This window comes from Amblyomma maculatum, chromosome 1 (genome assembly GCF_055883805.1).
Source record: "Amblyomma maculatum isolate TAMU_Amacu chromosome 1, ASM5588380v1, whole genome shotgun sequence".
NCBI lineage: Eukaryota > Metazoa > Arthropoda > Arachnida > Ixodida > Ixodidae > Amblyomma > Amblyomma maculatum.
The window spans coordinates 374,952,615-374,972,301 of record NC_139344.1 but is presented as its reverse complement, the minus strand read 5'-3'; the positions used below and the strand labels follow the sequence as shown (position 1 = coordinate 374,972,301).

General features: G+C 49.1%; 1 protein-coding gene across 10 annotated transcripts in view; it reads right to left on the bottom strand.

The window, feature by feature from the left end:
• LOC146208277 (uncharacterized) overlaps window positions 1-19,687 on the bottom strand; it is a 419,325-nt gene that overhangs the window by 2,866 nt on the left and 396,772 nt on the right. For 3 of the 10 annotated variants that reach the window (XM_084592449.1, XM_084592444.1, XM_084592439.1), the window contains exons 4-6: window positions 16,411-16,504; window positions 7,218-7,346; window positions 893-986 (exon numbers count right to left, since the gene is read on the bottom strand). In XM_084592449.1, coding sequence (XP_084448575.1) covers window positions 929-986; window positions 7,218-7,346; window positions 16,411-16,504 — 281 coding nt within the window. In that variant the 3' untranslated portion in view covers window positions 893-928. Of the gene's footprint in view, window positions 1-892; window positions 987-6,629; window positions 7,347-16,410; window positions 16,505-17,079; window positions 17,228-17,516; window positions 17,608-19,687 lie in introns of those variants that run through there. The other 7 variants (XR_014704687.1, XR_014704688.1, XR_014704689.1 and 4 more) reach the window with 5 other exon arrangements.

Here is a 19,687-nt window from a genome sequence, read left to right as displayed (position 1 = left end):
GATTCCCCAATGGCATAAATAAGTCTCCCTATATAGTACACTACTACTTGGAAATGCGATATGTCTTTACTTTGAAGTCGAACTTAAACGTAGCCATGCAGATTGCTTTCGTGTAACTCCAGGTACACACCTAATTTTTTATAAAGGATAAAAACGATACATATAATATATAAACCTCGCGAATGCTGCCGCACTGTACGGCGCCAGTGGCACCGTACTGTGTGGGAGCATTCGCGAGTTTGCAGTAGCACCGTGCTGATGGCAGCACAAGAGAGGAGTGTGCATCACGAGGGCTGAAATTAAAATGCAACCTTCGTGAGGCACTCCTGGTTCTTCCGGAATGTACTGTAACAGTGGCTTACCAGTGTTTGGACTAAATCGGAGGCACTACGAACTCGTTCGAATTGCTGCATAGTGCGAGACTTCCATGCCTGACAGTCACACATTATTCGTAAGCGAGATAGGTATTTCGCTCTTTGTCAATCTGGACCCTTAGCATAGCGACGCACTGGTGCGCACCTGATCTAAGTGTGTAGAAGGAAACAGAACGCCGTATACCCAGTGTTGAGGCTAAATGTAACAAATTAAAAAGTAAGATGTCGTAGCCCCGTGCAAGAAACTGAGTGATTCCAATAACATTCATCCTTCACCAAACACAGCTCGGCGGCCATCACAAATGTAATTCAAACACAAGCTAAGGAACATGACTTGTTAGTATACCGTAATGGGCTGGCCTGTAATATTTCGTCAACGGGGAGAACATGACAGAAATTGCAGAATATCGAGAGTAGTATGATTTGTTCGATCCAAAAAGTGAAATGTTTGCTTTCCGCAGATTATCTGAGGCTGCAGCATCTTAATAAGTGGTAGAGTGAGTGATACATATTCTCACCATGTCGACGTTCTCAGCGATGGTCCGCCTTTAGCTTCACGAGCCCCGCCTGCGCCCTGAGTTGTCCAGCGCTGTGCTATCATACAGCAATGACCTGTAAAAATTTGTTCGGCGGCTTAAAATGACAGCTTCATGGAAGCTGTGACATCGCATGCGTCCAAACCACCATTTTCCTATCGCAAAGAGCGTTCTCAAACGGCACCATCAAGCTGTGGTCTATATGATCCCTTCGCCGCATGTCTGCCCTTGTCTAACACTGCCGAGATAACTTATATTTCGCCTTGAAGCTCCAACGTAATAAAGAAAATAAACACAAGACAGATCGAAAAATATATTCTGGGATGAGCACTACTTATAGTTTAAATAATAATCACCCCCGCACAAGCTAGCATGCTGGTCGTGAAGCTCCATTACTTTCGCGAGCGAAATGAAGCATAAAAACATATAAATACATATCCGCCTCGAGAATAAAAGGGCGCCCTGAGCGACGTGTGACCCATACAAAAAAAGACCATTAAGCTCTGCATACAGGTTCCATTTTCATTTCTTTGGTATGAATAGAATAAATAGGTTCTCTCAACTTCAGCCTGTCCTCCCTTGACTACCGTCTTCTGAGTGCCTGCTTTTGAACGCCCACAAACTTTCCCAGTCATCTTTAACCTTGGGGTCTGCACACTACAGCTTTGGAGTCCCTCAGTAGGCCAAACTCACCAACTGCGTAGTTATAAGCGATCGTATCCCCGAAATAACGAAGGTCCCCAAAAAAACCTTTCTATAGGAAGCGGCAGAATGGTACCGAGCGCTAGGCTAAATGAAAAAAAAAATAATAATAAAAGAGAAAGCATACATATAATCGCCAAAAAGGAGCCGAGCTATGGGATACACGAGTAACAAGTGCGATCACGTATGCTCAAGTTTGTACAGGCAAGGAAAGCGCAGCTGGAAGCAATCAGCATATCGAGTACACGTCATATTAGTGGAGTGGCGTGTATTCACTGCTGTCCAACCTTACAAATCTTAAGGAATGTACATTTGCATCTTGCCATAAAGTACATTATTATAAGTGTTTTTTACAGAAGACTACATGTTTGTAACATCGACTCACTTAGTTCACTGGGGCGGTCAGTCCTGCACCTGCTTGACTGAATGCCGATGGGCACCGTGTTCAAACATGTTTGGGTTCAGGGCAGAAAGGCTGGAGGTCACACACTGAGCCAATGGTCCATAAAGAAGGCAGAAAACATGTGATTTATGAACATAAACTATTTGAGAAATCATATTCATTCGTAGCGGTTCCGTTGCCGATCTGCATCTTTTTAACCTCCCATCATGGAGAGTCCACGAACTGTGCATTGTTGGTGTCTCGAAAATTTCACAGTCGACCATGCAGAGGAATTCTATAGCTACATGAAACAAATGTCAAAAATCACATTTTTTAACAATTGTACATGGTTTTTCTCGTGATGTTTCAAATCAGCCTTAGCTCCAGACATGCCCTCCAGCTTTTACTCACGGTCTTCGCATAGCCTCCTGAATATCCTATTTCACGTAACGAATTCTTAGATGTGGAATCAAAACGTTGCAGTGAAAGACAAGTTGCTGTCTAACATGCACCGATATCGTGAAGAATCTTTCTGTATTTCGTTTGTTCACATGCGTACGGAGTCACCACTGTAGGAAGCAGAGTCTCCCACTTAGACAGTCATTATGTCACCAGCTGCAGTAAAGATCCGAGTCCCCAAATAACTTTGTGGGTGAATGTTTGTATGGTTTCCTACACTTCTACTGGCATACATATTGCTACACCGCTGTCCATCTTCTAGCGCCACCAAGTGGCCGAATGTCTTGGTACGTGGTTGAGCGTCGTCCTCGTCGCTCTCCAGCTTCGCTTGATTAAAAGGGCCAGCTCGGTTGTTCTGCTGCTTGCTACGTGTGTTGGTGACATTTGGTGGAGCTGCGGGGTAAGATCCCATGTACGTTGCCCCCGAAGACATCAGTGACGCTGCTCATCGGCGCCTGGACGCGACTCCCGTCCATAAAGCGAGCCGTCGCATCCGAAGGCTAAACCTGAGTTCGAACGACTGACCATCCCGCTACGAGCCATGACATCACGACGAGCAGCCAGAATGTCAGCCTTCCAACAACGCCCCACCGTTCATCCTTCTCGCACCTCGATCACAGTCATTATTTCATGGTGACCGGTTCGAGGATGTGGAAGACACGTTGGCCAGTTTTGACCGCGTGGCCGCATTTAACCAATGGGATGACGAGCGGACGCTAATGAATGAACTTCGTGCTGCAAGATTCGGCCAAGACGTCGTTTGAGAACCACAAGGCGTCCATTGTCAACTGGGCTGCCTTTCGCCGTGAATTGCTTACAACATTCAGCTCGAGTGCGCGCAAACAAAACGCCGAGATTGCAATTCGTTCGAAGTCTCAACAGTCAAATAAGAGCGTGGCCATGTATGTGGTGAACATGACGGAGCTTTTCAATCGGGCCGACCCTACCATGCCCGAGGTCACGAAGGTACGGCACCTCATGCGCAGGATGAAGGAGCAGCTGTTCGCTGGCCTCAATCGCGACCCTTCAAGAACTGTTGCAGATTTCGCGAGAGAAGCTACCAGCATGCAACGTTCACTAACGGAACGAAGTACCCAATACGGTCATCAGACAAGAGTTGCGGTCACACCCTACTGCGCATCCGTGCCAGCAGCCAAGGACGAGGACTTGCGGAAGCTTGCGAGGAGCATTGTCCGCGGTGAGCTACAAAGCCTCCACTTTGATGCTCCCTCTGCAATAAATTATTTACCGGGGACGTCATTCGTGACGAAATCCGGCGAGCGGTGCATCCACCAAAAGCACCACAACCAGAGCCATGCATCATGACTTATACTGATGTCCTACGTCGACCTGCCCCCGAGCCACATCCATTCCGCCCCGTTGTCGGACCACCGCCTCACTAGATGAGCCCCATCGAGCCGCAGCAAGACCAGCGTTCCGCTATCAGCAAGGCGACCTTGTGGCGCACGCCCAACAGACGGCCGCTCTGTTATCACTGCGGCGAACCTGGCCACATTCTTCGCAATTTTCCAGACCGGAGAGTAGGTTTAAGAGGATTTCCACCAAACGCGCCTTGACCCTGCTATGGCGAAAGACAACAGGAGATTGAGGAATACCTGGATCCTTACAATATGCACCCGACGTCACCGCAACGGCAGTCGCGATCGTCATACCCGAGGCGTTCTAACCCCCTGCTAATTGTAGGAGACTTCAACGCCTGCCACCAAGAGTGGGGATATAATAGGATCTTGCCTATTATATCCCCACTCTTGGTGGCAGGCGTTGAAGTCTCCTACAATTAGCAGGGGGTTAGAACGCCTCGGGTATGACGATCGCGACTGCCGTTGCGGTGACGTCGGGTGCATATTGTAAGGATCCAGGTATTCCTCAATCTCCTGTTGTCTTTCGCCATAGCAGGGTCAAGGCGCGTTTGGTGGAAATCCTCTTAAACCTACTCTCCGGTCTGGAAAATTGCGAAGAATGTGGCCAGGTTCGCCGCAGTGATAACAGAGCGGCCGTCTGTTGGGCGTGCGCCACAAGGTCGCCTTGCTGATAGCGGAACGCTGGTCTTGCTGCGGCTCGATGGGGCTCATCTAGTGAGGCGGTGGTCCGACAACGGGGCGGAATGGATGTGGCTCGGGGGCAGGTCGACGTAGGACATCAGTATAAGTCATGATGCATGGCTCTGGAAGGGCAGGCAGTTATGGGAAGATTTTCACGAATTAAACCTCACCCTGCAGACAGACTCTGGCTGCCCGACGAGGGTGGGAAACAGTGTGAGCAAAGACACAACCCCAGACTTAACAATTACCAAAAACATAGAGGAGCTTAGGTGGAACAACACAGAGCTCAACTTTGGAAGCGATCATTACGTCCTCGAAATAACGCTTAAACGGGGAGTCAAAGTAAGACGAGAAAAGATCATCAGCGCAATCGAATGGGAGAAATTCAGACAAATTAGGGAATCTGCCAACATGGACCAAAATATTGAAAATATCGACGATTGGGCAGAAACCCTCATGCACCACGTTAAATCCGCTACGATTACCCTAGAGGGGGACGATGCACCGAAAACAGTCGACAGGAAACTCCTACACATGTGGGAAGCAAAAAAAGGTATGGAAAGACGCCTCCGGTGTCAGAGATGGAACCGAAACCTAAGGCGAAAAATTGCCAGGCACAATAAGGAAATTGAGGATTATGCAATTAAACTCTGCGAGGAAAACTGGTGTAACAGGTGCGATGAAATGGAGGGCAACGTGAGCCTTTCAAAGACGTGGAGCCTGCTACGATATCTTCTTAATCCCGACAGTTCGAAAACACAGTCAAACACAACAATAGCAAAGGCAAGACACGCGTTCGAGGGGACTGACGCGGAACTAATAACTAAACTCGTAGACACATATGTCGGCGATACAACATCCCTCCCTCTTAGGCAATACGCGGGCCCACCGAACGAGGCCCTCGACGCGCCCATCTCAGAAGCGGAAGTTAGAGCCGAAATCCTTAGCTTAAAGACGCGATCAGCTCCCGGCCCCGATGGAATAACAAATAAAATGCTACGAAACCTAGACGACGCTTCCATAACGGCACTCACCAACTACATGCAAGAAGTATGGAGTAGCGGTCGTCTTCCCCAGCAGTGGAAAACTGCAAACGTTGTGCTAATTCCAAAACCTGGCAAGCCCCCGAAATTGGAAAACCTCAGACCTATTTCTCTAACCTCATGCATTGGAAAGCTTATGGAACGCGTAATCCAAACAAGGCTAACAAATTTCATGGAGAAAAACGACCTGTGGCCGCATGAGATGGTCGGGTTCCGACCGGGCCTGTGCACACAGGATGTAATGCTCCGATTACAACATGACATAATTGACTCGAAATCCAGAGACGCGAAGGTAATTCTAGCACTAGATCTAACAAAAGCATTTGACAACGTAAAACACCAGGCAATTCTCGCGGGACTACAGAAATTAGGAGTCGGCGAGAGGACATATAATTACGTAATGGATTTCCTGACAAACAGGACGTTGAAACTAAAGTTTCAGGACCTAGAATCCCCCACTGTCCACCTGGGAAGTAAAGGAACTCCGCAAGGCTCGGTGCTCTCCCCCTTCCTTTTTAACGTGGTGTTGAGAGGCCTGCTGCCCTTAAAGTCATAAAAGACCTGAAGTTCAGCATTTACGCGGACGACGTTAATCTCTGGATGAACAACGGCAGCGATGGCAGCATAGAGGAACGCCTACAGGCGGCGGTGGACACCATTGTGTCCTACGCGGCCGAAAGGGGTCTTTCGTGCTCTCCGCAAAAATCCGAACTTTTCATATATAATCCAAAATCAATGAGGTGCAAGGGCGACTTTAACGTAGAAATAAAGGTCGACGGCAAAACCGTACCAAGAGTCCAGCAAATCAGAATCCTCGGACTTTTTATTCAAGAGGACGGGTATAATGATGGAACGATAAAAAAACTCACTACCTACGCGACGCAGGTAACAGGAATATTTAGGAGGATTGCATTCAAAGGCAGAGGCCTCAAAGAGAGAAGCCTCTTGAGACTGATGCAGGCGTACATAATAAGTCGAATATGCTATGCCACACCGTTCCTCAACATCAGGACCAATGAAAAAGAAAGGATAGACGCACTCATCAGGCGTTGCGTCAAGAGGGCGCTGGGTCTACCCATCTCCTCTTCTACGGAACGCCTGATAGAAATGGGAGTGCATAATAGCTGGACGGAACTTGCTGAAGCGGTAAGAATCGCCCAACATGAAAGATTAAGTAGGTCGAGCACGGGTCGAACCATCTTAGAATGGGTGGGTCGAAAAATAGATAGGGGCACAGCCGACAAGGTTTTCCTACCACCACAATGTCGCGAGAACATCATTGTCCGTCCTCTCCCCCGCAACATGCACCCAGAATACCACAAGGAGAGACGGGAGAAGAGAGCAGAAGCACTGGTTAAAAGTGCAAAAGAATTCAGAGTAAAAGAAGTTGCCTACGTAGACGCTGCAAGCGGCCTATCAGGGGCGGCAGTCGCCGCGGTAGTCGATGGTAGCGGCGCACCAGTCGTCTCCGCCACCATCCGAAGTAGAAACATAGACACGGCTGAAGAGGTCGCAATAGCGCTCGCTTGCGTCGGAACGAAGGCTAGATTGATCTTTAGCGACAGTAAAACTGCTCTCTGGAATATCGGAAAAGGCAGGGTCTCACAAGAAGCCGCCCGAATTCTAAAAGCTGCAACTAAAATTGATCGCAAAATCACCCTAATTTGGGTCCCAGCACACACGTCCGTCCCCGGCAACGAGGCGGCCCATGATTTAGCCCGAGATCTCTACTTCCGGGCAAACGCGGAGCCGCCCGACTGCCAGGCGATGGACGAACGTTTGCAAACCTATAAAGAAATAATCGAAAATTATAGATTAGGAAGACGTCTGATGCCGCCACCGGATCCTAGCTTAAATAATAAAGAGGCCATAGCCTGGCGGCGATTACAAGCCGGAAATTTCCCGAACCCTGTCTGGTTGTTTCACACCCAGATAGAGGAGAGAAAAAACGATAAATGTAAAGCCTGCGAAGCGAGGGGGACCCTCGACCATATAATTTGGGAATGCCCTAAGTCTCCGGGCGCTAGGGACAACATTAAAAGTAGAGAAGCCTGGGTAACCCTGCTGCGAAGCGACGTCCCCGCTGACCAGCAGAAAGCCGTCCGTCTGGCGGCTGAGGCCGCGAATAACCAATGTATATTCGCCAGTCCTTAGTCGCGGAGGTTCCAGCCCCCGTTCCTCAGGCCTGCGTGCCAGGAGCGGGGAGTATAGGGGGCCTCCTAAATCGGTGGAAATTAAAGTTTTAATCATCATCATCATTCTGCTTCGCGCAGTCGATACTCCCTCTGGGCAATTCAGAGGCACGTGTCCTCCCCGAGAAAACTAAGCATGGTGACCCCCGGGGGGAGGCCGCCGCTACGTCTCAGATTAAACATCCTCTACCCGACGATTTGACGTGACGGCCCGAGCGGCGACAGCTAAAGCGGCGACGACCCGATCCGATGAACTTACTGACGTGCTGCGAACGCATTGTTTCCGGGGAAATTTTTGTAACCGCCGACAGTTGTGATGTGACCGCACTTGTAGATACCGCCGCCGATTTTTCCGTCATGAGCAGCCAGCTAGCCACGGCACTTCCTAAGGTTCGGATGCCGTGGTCTGGGAAATGATGCGTACCGCCGGTGGCCATGTGATGACGCTGATTGGCATCTGCACTTGCCGCATTAAGGTCTGTGGTTTAACTTTCACTGGCACATTTGCCGTATTACAAGAGTTGGTGACAATATATTATGGTGAGGCTGCCCAAAAGTAACAGAAAATATTTTTCATCTGCCCGTGCCACTAGGTATAACGGGCTTTCTGCTCACATACAGAAGGACCTGATAGTGATATAAAAACAGCACGAATCGGGCTACAGCCACGCTAATAAATGGCTAGACATAACTTTTTACGCGGAATGGAGCGCGCGTGATGCGAGTTAAAACTGACATCGGTCAAAAAAAAAAACAAATAACGAACGTAAGCTAGCATGCCAGGGTGGACGTCAAAGCTGACGAAAGGAATGGTTCATTACCTTGATTCGTTAACAATTTCTTGGATAACAAACTTATTATCATTTCGTAAACAAATCACTTATGTTGACAACAATTCGTCTCCTCTAATTGATGTGACATCAGGCGTACCGCAAGGTAGTGTAATAGGCCCTTTACTGTTTCTGATTTTCATCAATCACCTTTCGTTAAGCATCACCTCAACACTCAAAATGTTTGCTGACGACTGCGTCATTTTTCGCAAAATTCGCTCTGCTAATGACCACATCGTCCTAAAAGAAGATCTACACTGCATTAATAACTGGTGCGCATCATGGCGAATTTCCCTTAACACTGATAAATGCCAATTAGTGACATTTAGCCGTAAACAGACTATTCACCATTTCACTTACTTGCTTAATCACAGTCCAGTCACACTTGCGTCGTCAAACAATTACCTTGGCGTGGACTTTTTACCAAATTTCTCATGGAAGACCCACATAGAAAAACATTAGTGCCAAAGCTAACCGTACATTAGGTTATTTAAAACGCAACCTCGCAACAACGCAATATACTGTGCGATGTCCGTGCACGTTAAAGAACCCAAAAAGGTCGCAATTTCTGAAGCCCTCCACTACGGCGTCTGTCATAGCCTTAGTAGTTTTGGGACTTTAAGCTTGTTCACGATCACAAATCACGACTTCGAGAAGAAAATGCGCGTTTTTTTTTTTTTTTTTCATAAGTGCTATCTCTGATGAGGCTTTACGCCTGCGCTGGAGCAGCTTGAAGTGTAACTAGGCATACGATGACATGATAGCTTACTTTCAAAGCCAATGAATAAATCTCTGTAAATCGTGCCTTTGTGAAAGCATCACATTTTGCTATTGTTACAGGGGATCAACAACTTTTGTATCGATACTTTAATGTTCAAGCCAACACTAAAAAAGTTCGCGGGCTAGACTTCACTATTTATTCTAGCGGAAAGATAGCACAAAATAAGCTGTGTTAGTCTCAGCTTCTATCAGGTTGTTTCATAAAGATCGGACAGACTATCATTTTAAAGCTTACTCCCCTTCAGCTGCGATGACTTCGTTATGTATTCAAGCAGGGACACTTCGAAATCAAGCGCAAGGCGGCACCCTATAAACACTACCATAGTCTCTATGTATCCAAAGGGTGGGTACCGGTTGCTGCAGTTTCTAATATATACATATAACATGCAGCCGCCTTTTCAATAGTTTCGTCAATGCTACTGTACTGTACGGTACCGGTAACCTAAAGATATGAGCATAGTAAGGCCGGCACTTGCAGAATTGCAACGAACAATTAGTGGGCTGACACTAATTTTAATCTGTTCCTTTTCGTAGAATTCTCCCAGTGCCTTCCTGATATCGCGTAATGTCTTCTTATGCTGCTGTTTCAGCCCGTCACTTGAACAGAATGCAAACTCAACCACTTCCAATTGCTGCTTTTCGCGCGGGTTCTTTCGTACAGTTTCGTTTTCGTACGCGTCCATACGAATATTGGACACCAAAATCCAATCTCTACAGAAACAATATCACGTGTCACCTCTTCATGACCTGCCAGAGTCACGCACGATTCCAATATATTGTCACGTATACGGTGACTAAGGATACCAATGATAGCAGGGGGTAGCCCAGGCGCAACAACACAGCAGCACAGACGCAAACGTGCAAGCGACAATTTTTCGTCATTTTCAACTTCGTCCTCCTTTCACACCTCAGTCATGCGCCACCTGGCAACGGCCCGAAGTAGCGGGAAAGGAGTTTGTCTGACAAGCCTGGACGGCGAACTGGTGTCCATACCCAGACTTGGTCTCCAGGCTTGTAGTCAACCTGGCGGTGCCGGAGGTTGTAACGGTGCGCGTCAGTGGTCTGCTGCTGCCCAATGTGCACACGGGCGAGCTGGCGGGCTTCCTCAGCGCGGATGGCATATTGCTGGGCATCTGAGAATAGCTGGTCATCATCTGGGCACGGGAGCATGGAATCGAGCATGCTCTGAACTTCCCGTCCGTAAACAAGTCGAAATGGTGTGAAGCGCGTTGTCTCTTTTAAGGCTGTATTATACGCAAATGTGACGTACGGCAGCACCTCGTCCCAGGTCTTGTGCTGCACATCGACGTACATTGCCAACATATCCGCAATCGTCTTATTCAATCTTTCTGTAAGACCATTGCTTTGTGGATGGTACGCTGTGGTCTTGCGATGGGTCGTGCAACTCAGCTCAAATGTGCGGTCGATCAGCTGTGAAATGAAAGCTGTCCCTCTGTCGATAATGACGTAGGAAGGGGCGCCATGCCGCAAGACTATGTTGTGCATGAAAAACTCTGCTACTTCGGAAGTTGTGGCATGAGGGATTGCCTTTGTCTCAGCATATCGAGTCAGGTAGTCAGTAGCGACTACTATCCATTTGTTTCCCGCCTGCGTCAAAGGGAAAGGGCCAAGGAGATCCATTCCAATTTGGTCGAACGGGATGCGGGGTGTTTTGATGGGCTTGAGAAATCCGGCAGGCTTCTGGGGCGGTGTTTTACGGCGCTGGCATTCACGACAGCTTCGTACATAGCGTTTCACAGCTGCGGAGAGTCCTGGCCAGTAATACATGTTGCGCACTCGAGCAAGAGTCCGCGAGCAACCCAAATGACCAGACGTCGGTTACTCATGGCAAGCAAGACGAATATCCTCACGGAGCTCGCATGGCACTACCGGAAGGTAAGTTCTGTCTTGGCCCTGGGAGTTTCTTTTATACAAGACGCCTTGCCGTATGCAGAAGGAACCAAGGTGCCAAGATAGGTGTCGAGGCAGGGTCGTATCACGCCCTTCCAGATAATCGATGAGTGGAAGGATGTCTGGATCAGCTCTTTGTCGATCCCTGAGCACAGATGCACTGAGGGCTCCTAGAAAACCGCTATCGTCATCGGCTATAGTATCGCCAGTGTCAACGGGTGCTCGTGACAGCGTGCCGGCGTTTTCGTGTTTGCGGCCGGACTTGTAAACAATAGTTATGTCAAACTCCTGAAGCCGTAAACTCCAGCGTGCAAGTCGTCCAGATGGGTCTCGCAGGTTTACCAGCCAGCACAAACAATGATGGTCCGTGACTACTTTAAATGGCCGGCCGTAAAGATAGGGGCGAAACTTCATAGTAGCCCATACGACCGCCAGGCATTCCTTTTCTGAGGTGGAGTAGTTCATTTCGGCACAAGAGAGAGTGCGGCTAGCATAGGCTATTACTCGCTCAAACCCGTCTTCATGCTGAACAAGGACCGCTCCAAGACCGATACTACTGGCTTCAGTGTGCACCTCAGTGTCAGCCTCTTCATCGAAGTGCGCCAGAACAGGGGATGTTTGAAGGCGCTCACGAAGCAAAGAGAAGGCCATCTGCTGCTCAGAGTTCCACAGTCCTTCCTTGTAAGGCGCGTCAGAGGTTCTGCGATCTGAGAAAAGCCCGCAATGAAACGCCGATAATATGCGCACAGGCCGAGGAAGCGCTGAACAGCCCTCTTATTAGCTGGAACGGGAAATCGTGCGACGGCAGCAGTCTTATCGGGATCCGGGTGCACCCTATCAGCGCTTACAACATGGCCGAGGAACCTGAGTTCTGTATACCCGAAGTGGCGTTTCTGGGGCTTCAGCGTGATATCAGCAGAACGGAGGGCTTCCAGGACAGCTCGAAGGCGTTCGAGGTATTGGTCAAATGTTTCAGAAAAAACAACTACGTCGTCCAAGTACACACGACAGATCTGCCACTTGAGGCCAGTGAGGACGCTGTCCATCATCCTTTGGAATGTAGCTGGGGCAGAGCACAATCCAAATGGGAGTACTTTGAATTCATATAGGCCATCTGGAGTGACAAATGCGGTTTTTTTTTGGTCTCTTTCGTCTACTTCGATTTGCCAATAGCCGCTTTTTAAATCAATAGATGAAAAATACTTCGCAAGTCACAATCTGTCCAGTGAGTCATCGATGCGCGGCAACGGGTATACATCTTTCTTTGTCACATTATTCAATTTCTTATAGTCGACGCAAAATCGAAGAGTGCCGTCTTTCTTTTTGACCAGGACTACTGGTGAAGACCACGGACTTTGTGAAGGCTGCACAACACCATCACCCAGCATCTCCTGAACCTGCGTCTGGATCACTTCTCGTTCTTTGGCAGACACACGATAAGGCTGCTGTCGTATAGGGCGCACGTCGTCATAAGTAATGATGCGATGTTGTGTGATGGGCGTTTGACGAACATTCGAGGAAGAAGCAAAGCAATGCTTGAAGTCCAGCAGCAGTTCCTCTAATGCCCGCCGTTTCTACTTTGGCAAGTGACAGTTAATGTCGATGTTGTCAAGAGATGGCTCGTTAGTTTCTACTGCCGTGGATGCAAAACAGACCGGATCGTGCGCAACATGGTCAGCAAAACCGATAGCAGTCCCCGGGAACAAGTGCCGGTGCTCATAAGAAAAATTTGTGACAAGGCGTGCAGCCCGGCCATTGTGAATCGGCAATAAACTTCGGGGAGCGCAAATGCCTTGAGCAAGCAGGAGTGAATGGTTCGCCTCCGCTACACCATCACCGGTACAGAAATCGTCACAGGTAACTTCTACACGAGTCTATTTCGCAGGTCGATAACTGCTCCGTACTCCAGCAGAAAGTCAATGCCGAGGATAAGGTCACGGGAGCAGTCACTTAAAACAACGCAACTAACGACGAACGTACGTCCGTTAATCTGAATGCGAGCCGTGCACATCCTCTTTGGAGTAACTATATGACCGCCGGCGGTTCGAAGGTACTACCTGGCCAAGTAGAGCACCTTCCTCAAAACAGTCGCCATGCGACCACTCAAAATTGAGTAATCGGCACCGGTGTCCTCTAATGCATTGACCGTAGTGCGACCGTCTAAAATAACCGGAATGTCCAGGGAAACGCTTTTTGCTTCCCTAGGTGACGGTACCAGCAGCTCGCGGTCGGATCGAAGCAGCGACGATAGGAGGTCTTCAACGCAGCGACTACCAGCGGCCTCGCCCCCGAAGGTCGCTGTTTTCAGTTTTCCCGATGGGGGCTAGACGAGCGGTCTTGGTCCTCTCGCGAGGAACCGTGGGTGAACGAGGAGGAGCGCCTTGGTGAAGGGGAGCGGGGCTGACGCTGCGAACGAGATGAAGAACGCTGCTCCGCCAGGTACTCCTCAATAACTCGGGGTCGTTGACCAAACTGGGGAGGAGGCGAGTCGATACAGACAATCCCAGTAGAGATGTCCTGGTTCACCACAGTGGAAGCAAAGCGGACGGCGGTCAGGCGTGCGCCAAATGTCGGCTTTGCGTCGGGGCAGCGGACGATTGTCGAAGTTCTGCACTGGCTGCACCGAGGGCAGCGGAACTGTAGGTGACGCGAGAATGGGCGATGGTGAAGGGGGAGCCTGACTCTGCAGAACTTCCGCATATGTGGGACGATTGTCGGTCCCCTACAGCAATGGCGGGCTCGGAACTACAGGCGAAAGAGAGCTCTTGAGCGCCTGCCGCACCTCCTCCCGCACTATAGCAGAAACGGAAGTTGACGATTGCTGCAGAGGGCTCCAGAACTTGCTTAGTTCTTCGCGCACGACGCTGCGAATCAGTTCGCGCAATGCATCGGGATGCCGCTCGGAAGATGCAAATGATTCCGCGATTTTGCTTGTATGAAAAGGTCGGTCATAAGCCACGGCACGTTGTTGTAGCACCTTTTCCATTGGGGTGGCCTCCGCAAGGAATCAGTTTACAGTCGACGGTGGATATCGCACCAGGCCTGCGAAGAGCTGCTCTTTCAAACCCTGCATCAAGTGCCTGACCTTTTTGTCCTCGGACATGGCGGGATCAGCTCGCCTGAAGAGGCGCGTCATGTCCTCGACGTATGCTTGGACACTCTCATTCGGCCTTTGGATGCGAGAGTGAATGGCACGTTCTGCATGCTCGCGACGATCCGCGCTAGTGTAAGCCTCGAGCAGTTGACGACGGAATTCCCGCCACGAAGCTAATACTTTCTCTCTGTTCCCGAACCAGATACTGGCGCCGTCCTCAAGGCTGAAGTAGACGTTCCTTAGTTTGGCAGCATCGTCCACACTGGTTGAAAGCAGCAACACGTTCAAACTGAAGGAACCAGTCCTCCACATCCTCAATGAGATCCCCATGGAAAGACTTTGGTACCCGAGGGGCCTGCACGGTGTAGTTATAGGCCGGTGCGACGCCCGTTACGTGCTGAGCAGAAGCACTGGATGTCATGGCGGCTGCTAATGGCTAAAGTTCCGGAGACAGTCCCTGGAGCCGTCGACTGGCGCGCTGCACTGGGGTGTCCAATGGCACAGGGCTTGCGCGACGTCTTGCAGAGGGAGACTCTTGCATAGGCGGTCGTTTTACCCAGCAGCTCCACCAGAATGTCACGTACATGGTGACTAAGGATACCAATGATAGCAAGGGGTAGCCCAGACGCAACAACACAGCAGCACAGACGCAAACGTGCAAGCGACACTTTGTCGTCCTTTTCAACTTCGTCCTCCTTTCACACCTCAGTCATGCGCCAGCTGCCAACGCTAGGTGGCAAACTAATAGGTAATTCGGGCTGTGATTAGTACAGCCGAGAATAGGGCTCGAGGACTGTCCCTGCTGAAATTCCCACTATGCAGTGCGAATTCATCCGCACGCTTCTCTACATTTTGGTTTCGCACACGCAAGCCTTGTTATAAAGTTTACACGTGTCATTTGTGCATACCTTCAATTCGTACTCCTTGGTACAGTGAGAAAATGTACAAACTATCGTAATTACCTGAGAGCCACAAACGGTTTACGACTGAGTGGGGTTACTTAAATTATTTGTTCTATCTAAAAAGCGAATTAAGTTACTGTCAAACATGTTACAAATGACTGCCACTCATTTTTTTTCAATCACCACCAAGATGAGATTTGTTCTCCCTGATGAAAACCGGAGAACAAAGAGATGAGTTTTTGATTGCTGAAAAGACGTTTGCTTGGGCTAGTTAACCTTTATCAGACGCTCAAAACAAAGGAACCGAAACGGTTTTGTTTGGCTTATCGGATTTGCCGTCCCAAAGCGACTCAAGCTATGAGAGGCTCCGGACATTTCAACCACCTGGGGTAACTTAACATGCACTCACATCGCACAGCACAAGCAAGCCTTGCTTGTTGGCCCCATCAAAAAGGCGCCGCCGTAGCCAGGATATGATCCCACATCCTCGGACACAGCAGCCGAGCGCCCTGACCACCGCAGAAACCTGGTGTTACCAGCAGTTATCAATTTCAGTTCTAGGAGATTAAAAGAGATCTTCAGTTTAATCATCCTTGACTTTTAATTGGACGTTGCAAAGCGTTGCTTTCAGAATCAACCCTACATACACTGTCGGATGGGTAAATTTAAACCCTTTTTTTGCCATATACCACAATGTGCCATTCTGAAGCGCAATCATTATGTATATGCGTTGAATCCGGCATTCATGCATTTAATGCAGCAATCAGACTTGTGTCTCTGAACACTTCTCAGGCATGCCAACACTCGGCACAGAATCTACACGCATTGTACGCGAGAGTTCGTTTTCATGTATCCTCATATCGTAGAACTGAGTGATCCAAACACAGTTCGGCGGCCATCACAGATTTAATTCAAACACAGCGTAAGGAATATGACTTGTCTGCTAATATACCATGATGGGCTAGCATGTAATGATTCGTAAACAGATAGAACATGACAGACATTGTAGAGTATCGAGAGTCGTATGATTTGTCCGATCCAAAAAGTGAAAAATTTGCTTTCCGCAGTTTCGCTTCTCTACTCAGTTTATCTGAGGCTGCGGCATCTTAATAAGTGGTACAGTGAGTGATACATATTCTCACCATGTGGACGTCCTCAGCGATGGTCTGCCTGAAGGTTCACGAGCCCAGACTGCGCCCCCAGTTGTCCAGCGCTGTGCTATCATAGAGCAATGACCTGCAAAAAGTTGTTGGGCGGCTTAAAATGGCAGCTTCATGGAAGATGTGACATCGCATGTGTCCAAACCACCATTTTCCTATCGCAAAGAGCGTTCTCAAAAAGCACCATCAAGCTGTGGTCTATATGATCCCTTCGCCGTATGTCTGCCCTTGTCTTACACTGGCGAGATAACTTATATTTCGCCCTGAAGCTCCAGCACAATAACAAAAATAGAAAAAAACCAAGACAGATCGAAAAATATGATATTCTGTGATGAGCACTACTTATGTTTTAACAATAAAAGAATCGCCCCGCACAAGCTAGCGTGCTGCTCGTGAAGCTCCATTACTTGCACGAGCCAAATGAAGAATAAAAACATATTGAACAGATATCCACCTCGAGAATAGAAGGGCGCCCTGGGCGACGTGTGATACACACAAACAAGCCCGCTAAGCTCTGCATACAAGTTTTATTTTCATTTCTTTCGTTTGAATAAAATACATAGGGTCTCTCATCATCAGCCTGTCCTCCCTTCAGTACTGTCCTCTGAGTGTCGACTTTCAAATGCCTACCGACTTCCCCAGTCAACTTACCCTTGGAGTCTGCACACCATAGCACTGGAGTCCCTCAGTAGGTCAAACACACCAACTGCGTAGTTAGCAGCGATCGCATCCCCGAAACAACGTAGGCCCACAGAGAAACTTTCCTATAGGATGCGGCGGAATTGTACCGAGCGCTAGTCTAAATGAAAAACAAAAAGAGGAGAATTACATATCATCACCAAAAAGGAAGTGTGCTATGCGATACACGAGTACCAAGTGCGAGCACGTATGCTCAAGGATGCGCAGGCAAGAAAAGCGCAGCTGGAAGCAATCAGCATATCGAGTACACGCCATATTAGTGGAGTGGCGTGTATTCACTGCTGACCGACCTTACAAAACCTTAAAAAATGTACATTTGCGCCTTGTCAGAAAGCACTTTAATATAGGTCTTTTTTACAGAAGACTGCATGTTTGTAACATCGACTTACTTAGTTGACAGGGGCGGTCAGTCCTGCTCCTGCTTGACTGTCTTGCCGATGGGCACCGGGTTCAAGCATGTTTGGGTTCAGGCCTGAAAGGCTGGAGATCACAAACTGAGTCAATGGGCTATAAAGAAGACAGAAAACATGTGACTTATGAACATAAACTATCTGAGAAATCATATTCATTCGTAGCGGTTCCATTGCCGATGTGCATCTCTTTAACCTCCCATCATGGAGAGTCCACGAACTGTGCAGTTTTCGGTGTCTCAAAACTTTCACAGTAGACCATGCCGAGCAGTTTGGTATCTACATGAAAAAAACAATTAAGTCAAACATCACTTTTTAAAATAAAATATGGATTTGCTCGAATGTCTCAAATTAGCCTTAGCTCCAGACATGCCCTCCAGCTTTTACTCACGATCCTGGCATAGCGTCCTCCAGATTGCTATTTCACGTGACGAATATTTACATGAGGAATCGAAGCACTACAGTGGAAGGCGCAGAATGTTGGCTACAAGTTGCTGTCTAACATGCACTGATATCGTGGAGAATATTTCCGTATTTCGTTTTTTCACATGCGTTCGGAATCACCACTGTAGGAAGCAGAGTCTCCCACTTAGACAAACTCATTATGTCACCAGCTGCATTAAAGATCCGAGTCCTCAAATAACTTTGTGGGTGACTGTTTGTATGGTTTCCTACACTTCTACTGACATACATATTGCCACACCGCTGTCCTCGCCTCTCTCGAGCCTCGCTTGATTGAAAGGGCCAGCTCGGTTGTTCTGCTGCTTGCTACGTGTGTTAGTGATATTTAAAGGAGGTGCTGGGTAATATCTCATGTACGTTGCCGCCCAAACCGTCCGTGACGCTGCTCATCGACGCGTGGACGCGACTCCAGTAAATAAAGCGAGCCGTCGCCTCCGAGGCCTACAACCCGAGTTCGAACCACTGACCACCCCTCTACAAACCATGATACCCACGACGTGCAGCCGGACAAGTCAGCCTTCCAGCAACACCCCACCGTTCGTCCTTCTCGTACCTTGATCACCGCCATCATTTCATGGTGACCGGTTCGAGGATGTGCAAGACTGCTTGGCCAGGTTTGACCGTGTGGCCGCATTTAACCAATGAGACAACGACTGGAAGCTAATCAATGTGAACTTCATGCTGCAAGACTCGGCCGAGACGTGGTTTGAGAACCACGAAGCCGTCCTTTGTCAACTGGGCAGTCTTTCGCCCTGAGTTTCTTACAACATTCAGATCGAGTGCGCGCAACGAAAACGCAGAGAATGCGATTCGTTCGAGGTGTCAACAGTCAAGAGCGTGGTCATGTTTGTCGAGGACATGACGCGGCTTTTCAATCGGGCCGACCCTACCATGCCCGAGGCCACGAAGGTACGGCACCTCATGCGCGGGGTGAAGGAGCAACTGTTCGCTGGCCTCATTCGCAACCCTCATAGAACTGTCGAAGATTTCACGGGAGAAGCTACCAGCAGGATGGAACGTTCACTGCAGGAACAAAGTACCCAATACGGCCATCAGACAAGCGTAGCGGCAACACCCTACTGCACTTCCGTGCCAGAAGCAAGGGACGAGGCATTGCTGGAGCTTGTGGGGAGCATTGTGCGCGAAGAGCTGCAAAACCTCCACTTGGATGCTCCCTCTGCAATGAGTTATTCTACCGGGGACGTCATCCGGGATGAAATCCGGCGAGCGGTGCAGCCACCACCAGCACCACAACCAGGACCACACATCATGACTTATAATGTCCTACGTCGACCTGCCCCCGAGCCACATCCATTCTGCCCCGTTGTCGCACCACCGCCTCGCTACATGCACCCCGTCGAGCCGCAACAAGATCTGCACCCCGTCGAGCAGCAGTAAGACCAGCGTCCCGCTATGAGCAAAGCGCACTTGTGGCGCACGCCCAACAGACGGTCGCTCTGTTATCCCTTCGGCGAACCTGGCCACATTCTTCGCAATTGCCCATACCGGAGAATAGGTTTTAGAGGATTTCCACTAAACGCGCCTCGACCCCGCTATGGCGCAAGACCACAGGAGATTGAGGAATACCTGGATGCTAACAAGATGCACCCGACGTCACCGCAACGACAGTCGCGATCGTCATCCCCGAGGCGTTTTGCTTCGCCCAGTCGATACTCCCTCTGGGCAAT